This window comes from Pinus tabuliformis, chromosome 8 (genome assembly GCF_031772625.1).
Source record: "Pinus tabuliformis cultivar Carrire ecotype Pingquan chromosome 8, CPIR1, whole genome shotgun sequence".
Classification (NCBI taxonomy): domain Eukaryota; kingdom Viridiplantae; phylum Streptophyta; class Pinopsida; order Pinales; family Pinaceae; genus Pinus; species Pinus tabuliformis.
This window is the reverse complement of record NC_142294.1, coordinates 1,472,650,716-1,472,662,798: the sequence shown is the minus strand read 5'-3', so window position 1 is coordinate 1,472,662,798 and position 12,083 is coordinate 1,472,650,716. Positions and strand designations below refer to the sequence as shown.

Here is a 12,083-nt window from a genome sequence, read left to right as displayed (position 1 = left end):
TCACTCTGAGAAAACAATGTTTAGTTTGAAAATATGGAGTCTGATGCCATGATTAATGAGAGAAGCATGTATAATAAATCTTTCATTAATACAGAAGACTCAAAGCCTTTGAGTCCAAATGACTTGAATGAGTGGAATAAATTTGACATTTTATTTCAAAAAAAAAATTGACATTTTATTTATAAAAGAAAATCCTAAAATCATCTGGCTAAAATAGAAAGTATATTTATTTGAATTAAGAAAAGCTACAATGCAAAAGATATAGTCAGACTCAAGATGGATGGACTACAAAGAAATGAGATTATGATGTGCATCACAACTCATGCTCCTTCATAAATAATCTCTACAATGATGGATGGATGGAAACGCATTTGAGATTGACTTGAGGACCCTCTTGAAAAAACAAACTAAAAGTGCATCTTTTCAATGGATTGGGAGAACAAGACTATAATTGATACAAGGAAAACATTATATGATTTCGCTATTCACGAGATTACAAGCAACACCTACGCAAAAATTAGAGATTACCATGTAATAAAAGTTATAAATTTCAACTTTCGTGTGTTTAGAAAAACTCCCATCACCAATTGAGTTAGGTTGATCACCATGTAGAATATGCACTATGCAAGTCTAGGCCAATTTTGTGAACCCAATTTGCAATTTTTTCAAATCCTTTTCTAGTATAATGTGATTTGATAGGCATTTTTTTATCTTTTTAAAGATGGGTGTGAGTATGGCCAAAATAGTATCTATGCTCAAGTTATGGTGAAAATTCTCTATTATGGTTTACAAATTCACATAGGCTTCGCTATAAAAATACAAAATCAAATTATGATATTAAAATGGTTTTGCGAAATTCACCTAAGCTTTGCTATAAAAGTACAAAATTTTGAATAGCATTTATATAGTTGTTATCTAGAGTTCATCTCTATGACTCCTACAATTGGATAAACACCTTTTTTTTTGTTAAGCTTGGCAGATCCATCCATTTTCTATTATATATTAGGAAAATTTACACCACACAGGTTGACCGGGTGGCCTCAACTTGCCCCAAGGGGAAACCAAGTCTGTTGGCCACGGTTAGCGTTATAAGCCATCCAAAAACAGAATTGTTTCAATCTTTCTAGCCAAGCTAGATAAGTCTCAATCTCATGTCCAGATACTACATAACTATAAAAACTAGCATATGCAACAGGAAAATTAAAAGCTAACCGCATAAACAAAAACTATGCATGGGGAGTCTAGTCTTTCTGCTCATCTGAGACAGAAGCAACAGGAGCAGGATCTTCAGCAGTCGCCCCTGGCATTCCATACAACTCCAGAATGCAAGGGATGTGGTGGTCGATTCGATCCATCCTGATGTCTTGTTTGTGCAACTAGAAGAGGATTTTCTCCATATATTTTTATAGTTTGGCAGGCCCTGCACTGTAACCGCCATCCCCACAAAGATTTGTTCCATCGCTTTTCCAAGAAGGCTTTTCATTAAGAAATACAGATAAAGGGTGTGTTTAAACTGAGTAATTCTCCCACGGGTATTCCCTGGGTCTGGGACCAACGTCCTCCAATTGTCGAGTTCTTCCTCTGATTCACTTTCCTGCTTAATCTCCGCTTCCCAATCTTCGATTAGCTTCTGAATTTCCATGTCTGTCCCGTCTCGATATGTCGTTGTTGACTTTTCTATGAGGAACTCGACAAGCTTACGACCCTTGCGAGCTTCTGACGTGCTCAGCCCCCTGTCTGTCCGGGGAGCTGGACCTCTCCTACCACGCCCTCGTCCTCTCGCTGCTCGAGCCATAACCTGTGCAGTGGAGCCCTGTTGACATCCAAACAAAGTTAGGTTCGTCAAACCTTGCTCAGTATCCCATCTGTGCCATTCATATAGTGTCGCTCTTACATACTTCTCCGCCTAAGTGTTAAGGTAGCCCAAAGCCTACAAGTGGCCAAGGGAAGTGGGTTTCAAACTCTTCTCCCAGGGCTCCTCATAGTACCCCTCCCCCTTGTTATGGCTCAATTGTCGATCGTCCCACTGCATCTAGAGCCAAGCCCACAGGCCCGTCCAAAGCCTGGCAGGACACCTGCAATTATACCCACTTTTTGCACCCTCAACCAGCAGATGCAAGCCATGGCTTTGCTTGCCCCTCGCCCAGATTGCCGCCCGGGATCCCTAGCTTTGCCCTCAGTGCCATGCGGGTGCCCAGTTTCCCAAGGGTCTCTCTGCATCCTACTACCATGGCTGAATTCCCATCCCCCTGCCCTCAGCTCTTTCGTGCCTCTCTCTTCAGCACCCAACCCCCCAGGAATGGAAATCCCACTATCCCTTATTCCCCTGGCCTGAGAAACTAAAGATAGACCTACATATCTTCTCAGCCCACATTTGCCAATTCCGCAACCAAGGTTCTGGTTCGATTGGGATAGAATCAGAAAGCAGAACCAGGCCATGGCATACCCTTTCTACCCCCAATGCATCCCATACAAAGCTAATCCCCATTGCAACAGTCGCTTGCCCCTCCCTTCCCCCAAGCCAGATCATGGAATCAATACAGGAGCAGGACCAAATTACATACCGGGAATCCATTTCTTGTCCGCAGCCAAGGTTCCTTGCTTGCCTTCACCCCTCCCCAGCTCTGAGTCACCTCCCGTCTCCACAACTGCTCTCTCCTATCCTGCATGTCGAATGCCTTAACCTTCTCCGCCACCCTTCCTTATTCCTTTCTCTGCCACCTTGCCCACTCACCATCCATGCATTCATTCTGAAGGACACCGCACCCCTTGCCTTGAGCATGTGGGGGGCGGCGGTCATTATGGCCTTCGTACTACCCATATCACCTCCCAACCTGGCCTCTCTAACATCGACCCGCATCCCGATCGAGAGCTTGGATTGCCTAGTTTCAGCTTTCTTGGCTCTGCCTGACGTCTTGGGCCAAAATTGCCTCCAGGGTTTCAAATGTTGTATCCCATGGTCGAACCGGCCATTGCTTTTCCATCATGTCCTGTTGACGGTTGCATCCCCAGTTAACCAAGAAATCAGCCCCTTTGTTTCCATCTCTCCAAACATGTTTGACCTGTATATAGTCAAATTTGGGAATGATTTCTCCTATCTCCTGGATAAGTCTTGCAGTCCTCCAGCTTTGGCTAAGTTTGTCCCACTTAGTGCCATTGTTTAATTTTGCCACTGTATTTATAACCAGGCTTGAGTCCCCTTCCACTTCCAGGTTTCTGTATCCCATTCTGACAGCTATTAAGAGGCCCTGTCGTACTACAGCAAACTCTGCCTCATTGTTACTGGCAATCCCACAACTTTCTACATAGATGAGACGGGTGTTAGCCTGGGGGTCTCTAAAGAGGCCACCAAGACCTGCCTCTCCCAGGTTTCCTTTGGAAGCCCCATCAAAGTTAAGTTTTATGAACCCTTCTTTCGGGGGGGTAAAATGGGACCCGGAGGTCATGCCCACGTTGCTTGTCTTCCATGCTTTGGTGTCGATCATCCTCGGGGCTAGATTTAGCTTTTGTAAGATTCGGGCTTCTTGGGGCGGCACTTGCCAGTCCTCTTTGTGCCATGTTTCTGCCAGGATTGTTTCCCTTATATTCTGGACAATACCTTCCCATACTTTTTCCTGCGGAGTTACTTTGTTCTTGAAGATTCTATGGTTTCGTTCCTTCCATATGGCCCAGAGGGTGAATCCTAGGCCTAGGCTCCAAGCCTGGTTTACTACAGGGCTGGAATAGATATGATTTCGCCACAGGAGAATTGTTCCTTTGATATTGTTTTGGTCTCTGTCCATCCTTTCAAAAACTCCTTGCATTTGCCTCCACTTCTGTTCTGCAAACTGGCAAGTGTTGAGGATATGTTCCATGTCTTCCCAGTGTTGGTGGCATAGCCAGCAGAAGGAGGGCCCCTGGAAGCCTCATTTCTGCAACTAATCCCAGGTCAATATGCATCCTTTACTAACCATCCAGAGGAAGTGGGTTACCTTTGGCCACCACCCACCTTTCCAGATTTTTTTCCATATGATATCTTACCCTTCCTGTTCTTGTCTAACTTGGATATCGTAGGCTTCGCTTATGGTGAAGGTACCTTTAGTGGTGTAGCCCCATCTCAAGATGCCCGGGTCTTGACGGATTGTTATTTGCCTTGTCCTTAGTTCTTTGTCTAGGTTTTCCCATTGATCTGTTTCTGCCGCCTGTTCCCAGTCATCTTTTGTCTTCCATCTCCTCCAGCTTTCCGCACCCTGTTCTTCCTTCCAGTAATGTTTCACCACATGCATATTACTATCCCTGGTTTGCTGGTATATTTCCCTGAGTTCCTGTCTTTCCACCATTTTTCCTCTTTGCTGCCAAGATTCCGTCCAAAATCGGGTTGTTTTGCCATTGCGAACCTCCCAAAAGGCATGCTGTTGGATAAGGTGTTTGTTTTGGGCTGCCAGATTCCACACCGTAGATCCCTTGGGGGGGTCTTGATATCTTAGGATATCCTCAATTCTCACCAGCATGTTGTACTTCTGATTCCATATTTGTTTCCATAGATCTACTCCCCACCCATCCAATTGGATAAACACCTATTAAAATACTAAATACTTCACAATTTTCTCATAAAAATAAAATGAGAAAATATTTAAGCAATGGATAATTATTCACATCCAAATCCCCTATCCAACATGATAATTATTGCCAAAATCTCTCTACCACATTGAAACACAAATAGTCGTATTTAATTGTGAAAAAATAAGGATTCTTAACTCTATCAATGATCAATGGCTACATTTATGACATCAAATAATTGGGGTGAAGATGAATTTAAAATGCTGGTCTCTCTCTGAGCAAAGATGAATTTACAACCCTAGTATCTTTGGGGACTTCAGGTGGCATCTAGGTCTCCTCATCCTAACAAAGTTGCGCACCACAAAATCCAAGCTTACACACAAAGTAGCACTAACCGACCTCATCCCAATCATGACCACCCACACGAATTTTTCTGACCCAAAGAGGGAATATGAGATGCTGAAAAATGATAGACATTCAACAATCTTTAGGGAAAACATCTCAAATAAATGAGCAAACTGAAATTTGACATGCACAATACATGACATTAATACATTTACATAGTTGGCCAATGTAATCATCTATATCATTTAGTGAAATTTCAACAAAAATATTTCTAAATAATAGTTTTAACCACCAATTAAATTAATAGAAAATTTGCAATAGGAAGAATAACCTAATAACCTATGGAGTTAGTTATAGAATAACCATCTAACAATGAATATGAAAAAAAAGTCTACCTACCTGATTTTGACTGGTAGTCTGATTGTATTATTTATCAGCATTTCTCCTTCTTCGGCATGTGATCTTATCTTTGCAATGACTGGAAAGAAAGATTGAAAAGGAATCAATCTCCAAAGTGATAACAATTATATATAGATGATATAATCAACCAAAATAAACAAACTTACTTAGGAAAAACATTGGACAGTTTTTATTTTATTGAAATAAAACATCCCTTGTCGCATCTTTTTCGTCGAACCGTATAACCTATTGCAAATCAGAGTTCATTTCAAATCAGAAATCAAGCCAAAATAAATAACAAAGAACTATCAAAGAAATTAAAAACAAATACGCACCATTTTGAAATGAAATAATCAATAAAACCATTTATTTTATGATTGAAATAATCATAGAAAAAGTTTAACCTCTCCTAAACTATGAAACAACTCTTACATATAAAACTCTTACAGCTATAAGCATATTAATCCACCAAGCAAAATCATCTATCAAGTTCCTCCACTCCAATGGGTTTCATCTCCACCCATCCTTCTTCCCTTCTGTAGTACATCCTGCAATAAAATAAATCCCCCAATCAAACAAATGCAAATACACAAGTAAAACAACTCACAATATGCTATTAATCTATATAACTTCTGGTTAACCAACCTTGGAATATTTTTAGTGAAATTTGGTAGAACAGATTTCTAAATAGTTATTTTACATCTGTTTAGCAAGACTTTTTCACTGGCCTAACCCCATCTTCTATGGGTTAGCAGTTCACCTAGCTGGAAAGTACAGAAAAGGCTGCATGGATATGGCACATACCTACGCCATCTTCACACAAAATGAGTATTAAAAGATTTTATGTAAACCACCAAAATGTCGTAATCTCACAGCCTGACCCCCTGTCCTCAATTTCACTGACAAAATAAGTACGAAAGGCTTTCGTGTCCTCTTTTTCCTCCAAGACACCCAAGTAAGTATTCTTCATCCATTCCCCTGCAATTCCACTGCAAACGATTTGTGAGCGGGAGAGATAAGTATAGAGTCACGGCTCAAAAAAAAACCAAAACAAACCTGAGCTGTCATCTTCGATTCCTTGTGGCCAGCCCGCTCTTAACCTCTTTACCTGTTTCAAGTATTAACCAACATGCAAGCAACTGCCAAAAAAATATGAAAAGCTGCAAATGGTCTATATCATAGGACAACTATCGCTGCTCTGTGCAAAAAATTAAAGCCCTATGAGTGTTAAATAATAGATAAAAACGTTTAAACTCCAGAACCCTATCAACGATACCGAGAAACATCAATTTAGACCATATGCAACAATATAAAATATAAATGCCCCAGCAAACAATGAGCATAGGGCAATACTGAATAACTCTACGGGGTAGCTTTGCCTGAGGCATACTTATCGTATATGGATTTAGAGTATGTGTCTATTTTCTAAGTAATCTAAGAAATGATGTCTACGTATATATTGAGGAACGGGAAAGGAAGAATCGATACTGCTTCTTACCTAATGTTGCTCGCTTGACATAATAGAAAATGAATAAGACAAAAAGGTGTACGAACATCCTTTGGCACGCTCGTACTCTTCTCCAGCATGTGTTCTCATCTCCCCAATGCACTGACAAACATTTAAAGTTTAACCACGACAAACATTTAAAGTTTAACCAACACCTTAGACAGAGTTGACAGAGAAACCCAAGGATAAAGAGATATAGAAGAAATGAGAAAACACATTACAGATTCAGAAACCGTAGCTTATTGTGTCATATTCTCCCTCCATGGCGAGCCCTTCTCTACTCCTGTTGCAAATTTATCAAGCAGGTCGAAACCACGAAGCAAGAACCGCCAAATAGAATAAAAGCACAATCTCTACCGTGATAGCTCTTGCAATTTTCCACAGCTTCACTGTGAAATAGAAACAATGAATAAAAACTGTTGAACAGTTTAAGTTATCTGCATAGCCATTGTCTACCAGTCGGCTTTTAACTGTACAAACTTACTAACTAAATATGCTGAAAAACTTTTCAAAGGCATACCTGCTCCTCCAATTAAATGGATAATAAGCATTTCATCTCTAGCATTCTTCTCCTCTGCATAACAACAAAAAAATAAAATATCTTGGGCAAAACACTGCAAGAAGACATGAAAAAAAAACAATCAAAACGGAAAATCAAAGGAAAAACCTGTAAAATCCAAAATGCATGGCCATGCAACAGAGGAAACAAACATAGACCGGAAACAAGGCCGCAATGCAGAGGAGAAAAGAAAAATATGAGATGAATGTAGGAGATTGTCTTATATACTCTCCCTTTCAAACGGTCCCAATGTCTCTGAACTGATAGCTTTTTGGGAGGGGTGGACATGCCATCAACATCCCACTTACAGTTCGAATTCATACAAATTTTAATTCGCAGTCGAAAGCAAATTTGAATTCCTCTATTTTGTAGCTTTTGTAAATGTTGCCAGAATATGGTTGTGATCTCTTTCAAACTCTATCAAGCTTTGTTTTATTTGAACATATTTTTCATTAGCATAATCTCTGTTCGCGCGTGAGAGAAAAAACATGGTGGAATATTTTGCTAACGAGGTTAGAGGAGTGAGTTTTTTTTAACTTTTGCATTTTTCCCAATTAAATATTTGTGGCTATATGGAAATGTTGATGGTTGAGATGTATATAAGATTTATATAATGTATAATTTAAACATCTAAAAATCAGAAATTGTAATAAAAGTGATAATTGATCAATATTTTCTTTATATCAGTTATTTTTATTTTAATAAAAAAATGTATGAAATAAATAGCAATAATAAGTTGAGGGAAAATTATATAAATTGAATGACAATAATGTGTTTAGGAATTATAATAAGTGGGTGTTTAGGAATTATAATAAGTGGTGAAGATAATTGTTAGAGATTGGTAGGAAGCCATAAGGCATTGGTTAATTATTTTTTGAATTTTATTGGATAATGGCTCATTGATTAAGAATTAATTGGTAAATTATTGATATGAATATATTAATTGTGTTAAATGAGTTTTTAGTTAGTTTTAATAGTTACTTAGCCTTGTTTTAAATTTGGGGAAGTCTTTATCACTATATGTGACAATCACCATAGTAAAGTGATCTAAGTAAATAGATATCACATATTTTATAAAAACATAATTAAAAATAGAACTTGACAAATATGGTATTAGATTAGTTATTGTTATTGTATTAATCAAATTATCATCTATCTTGTTTTATTCTAATGCATTACATTTGTGATTATGGATTCAGATTTATTACACTTCTAATTTCTTATTCTGGTGAATAAGTTCACATTAATTTGGTATCAAAGTAAAGATATTTTGCATTTCGAAGAAAAGACTAGCTTGCATTTAGGAAGCTTATTTTCCTCACTGGAACTAAAAATTCTATAAATTTTTAACCTTATCCCAATCATGACCACCCACACCAATTTCTGACCAGAGAGGAAATATGAGTTGCTGAAAAATGATGGACATCAAGCAATTTCTATGGAAAACGTCTCAAATAAATGAAACCATCTATAATAATATAACTTCTAACTAACCTTGTTTCTAGTGTCACCTATATCATTTAATGAAATTTCAACAAAAATACTAGTGTCATTTGTATCATTTAACGAAATTTCAACAAAAATATTTCTAAATAATAGTTTTAAGCACCCATCAAATTAATAGAAAACTAGCAATAATAAGAGTAATCAAATAACCTATGGAGTTAGCTATAGAATAACCATCTAACAAAGAATATGAAAAAAATGTCTACCTACCTGATTTTGACTAGTAGCCCGATCGTATTCTTTATCAACATTTCTCCTTCTTCAAGACGTAATCACATCTTTGCAACGATTGCAAAGAAAGATTGAAAATGAATCAATCTCCAAAGTGATTAAGATTAAATATAAATAATATAATCAATCAAGATAAACAAACCTATATAGGAAAAACATCCGAGACTTTTAAGTTGAAACAAAACATTCTTGATTTCATCTTTTTCGTAGATAGCTAACCCTAAGTTGAAACAAAACATTCTTGATTTCATCTTCTTCGTAGATAGCTAACCCTAATAACCTAATCGTGACTCATTTCAAACCATAAATCAAGCTAAAATAAATAACCAAAACCTATTAAAAAAATTAAAAGCAAACAAATCTCATCCTAAAATGAAATAATCAATAAAATATTTAATCTATTGTTGAAACAAATATCATTCTAAAATGAAATAATCAATAAAAACATTTAATCTATAATTGAAATAAACAACAACAACAAAAGCTTTAACCTCTGTATGCAACAACTTTTACGAATAAAAAGCTTATGATTATAAAACAACTCTTACAAACAAAACTTTCTAAGTTATAAGTACATTAATCCACCCAGCAAAATCATCTATCAAACTCTTCCACTCCGATGAGTTTCATCTCTACCATCCTTCTTCCATTATGTCGTACATCCTGCAACAAATAATCCCCCAATTAAACAAATGCAGAAGCACAAGTAGCGTAGCTCACAATATGCCTTTCATCTATATGACTTCTGGTTGAACCTACTTCAGAATATCTTTAGTGAAATTTGGTAAAACAGATTTTTAGATAGTTATTTTACATCCTTTTAGCATGACTTTTTCACTGGCTTAACTGCATCTTCTATGGGGTTAACGGTTCACCTGGCAGGAAAGTACAGAAAGGGCTACATGAGTGACTATCCATTGATTTGGCACATACCTACCCCATCTTCGCACAAAATGATTATGAAAAGATCTTATGTATACCATCCCCATCCCCTGTTCTCAATTTCACTGACAAAATAAGTACGAAAGGCTTTCGTGTCCTCTTCTTCCTCCAAGAAAATCAAGTAACTCTACCTCATCCTTTCCCTGCAATTCCACTGCAAACGATTTGTGAGAGGGAAAGACAAGTATAGAGTCACGGCTTAATAAAAAACAAAACAAACCTGAGCTGTCATCTTCGATTCCTTGTGGTGAGCCCCGTTATAAACCTTTTTACCTGTTTCAAGTAATTAACCAAAATGCAAGCAACTGCCAAAAAAATATGAAAAGCTGCACACTGTTTATATCAATAAGACCATAAGACAACTATCGCTGCTCTGTGCAAAAAATTAAAGCCCTTACTAGTGTTAAATAATAGATAAAATGTTTTAACTCTGGAACCATGTTAAGAATACCGAGAAACATCAATTCTGGCTAATATGCAACAAAATAAAATAAAAATGCCGCAGCAAAGGGCAACACTAAATAAATTAATTTTAACCTTCATCCTCTACTGGGTTAGCTTTACTATATAGATTTACGGGAGAAGTCTATTGTAAGTATCTAAGAAATGATGGAATGCCTGTCTACATAGATTGACTGAATTTGTGCCTGCAGATAGTATAGCGAGAATGACAAAATGTTTTCTCTGTTTTTGAGGAAATGGAAAAGAAGAATCGATACTTTCTCTCTCTCAAGGAACAGGAAAAGAAGAATCAGTACTTACCTAATATTGCTCGCCTAACAAAATAGAATGAACAAGACAAAAAGGTATACGAACATCCTCTGGCACTATTGTACTCTTCTCCAGCGTGTGTTCTCATCTCCCCAAATTCACTGTCAAACATTAAAGTTTAAACACCGCCTTAGACAGAGTTGACAGAGAAACACAACGATAAACAGATATAGAAAGAAATAAGAAAACACATTACAGATTAAGAAACCGTAGCTTCTTGTCTCAAATTCTCCCTCCATGGGGACCCCTTCTCTTCCCCTGTTGTAAAATTATTAAGCAGGTCAAAACCATTAAGCAAAAACCGCCAAATAGAATAAAAGCACCATCTCTACCGTGATAGCTCTGGCAATTTTCCATGGCTTTACTGTGAAATAGAAACAATTAATAAAGCCTTCCTTCATGGCCACCCCTTCTCTTCCCCTGTTGCAAAATTATTAAGGAGGTCAAAATCATTAAGCAAGAACCGCTAAATAGAATAAAGGCACAATATCTACCGTGATAGCTCTTGCAATTTTCCACATCTTCACTGTGAAATAGAAACGATGTATAAATTCTCCCTCCACGGCAACCCCTTCTCTTCCCCTGTTGCAAAATTATTAAGCAGGTCAAAACCATTAAGCAAGAACCGCCAAATAGAATAGAGGTACAACATCTACCGTGTTAGCTCCTGCACATTTCCACGGCTTCACTGTGAAATAGAAACAATGAATAAATTCTCCACCATTCTCTTCCCCTGTTGCAAAATTATTAAGCAGGTCAAAACCATTAAGCAAGAACCGCCAAATAGAATAAGGCACACTATCTACTGTGATAGCTCTTGCAAGTTTCCACGGTTTCACTGTGAAATAGAAACAATGAATAAATTCTCCCCTATGGCGACCCCTTCTCTTTCCCTGTTGCAAAATTATTAAGCAGGTCAAAACCATTAATCAACAGCAACCAAATAAAATAAAAGCACAATCTCTACCGTGATAGCTCTTGCAATTTTCCACCGCTTCGCTGTGAAATAGAAACAATGAATAAATTCTCCCTTCATGGTAACCTCTTCTCTTCCCCTGTTGCAAAATTAGTAAGAAGGACAAAACCATTAAGCAAGAACCGCCAAATAGAATAAAAGCACGATCTCTACCGTGATAGCTCTTGCAAATTTCCATGGCTTCACTGTGAAATAGAAACAATGAATAAAAATTGTTGAACAGTTTGAGTTTTCTGCATAGCCATCGTCTACCAGGGGGTTTTTAACTGTACAAATTACTAGTCAAAATTATATATGCTGAAAAACTT

At 37.6% G+C, this 12,083-nt stretch overlaps 1 protein-coding gene and 1 long non-coding RNA gene across 2 annotated transcripts; both read right to left on the bottom strand.

The window, feature by feature from the left end:
• Positions 1–2,888: 2,888 nt before the first annotated feature.
• Positions 2,889–3,854, bottom strand: LOC149241360 (uncharacterized). The gene has a single exon (XM_089370520.1). It carries the CDS (start codon positions 3,852–3,854, stop codon positions 2,889–2,891), a length of 966 nt encoding a protein of 321 aa, XP_089226646.1.
• A 6,217-nt stretch (positions 3,855–10,071) lies between these two features.
• On the bottom strand, positions 10,072–11,644 carry LOC149241359 (uncharacterized). The gene is made up of 5 exons (XR_016245617.1): positions 11,294–11,644; positions 11,132–11,219; positions 10,996–11,057; positions 10,249–10,900; positions 10,072–10,171 (listed from the first exon to the last, which is right to left on the bottom strand). It is a non-coding gene; the product is annotated as an uncharacterized LOC149241359 (long non-coding RNA).
• Positions 11,645–12,083: the final 439 nt, after the last annotated feature.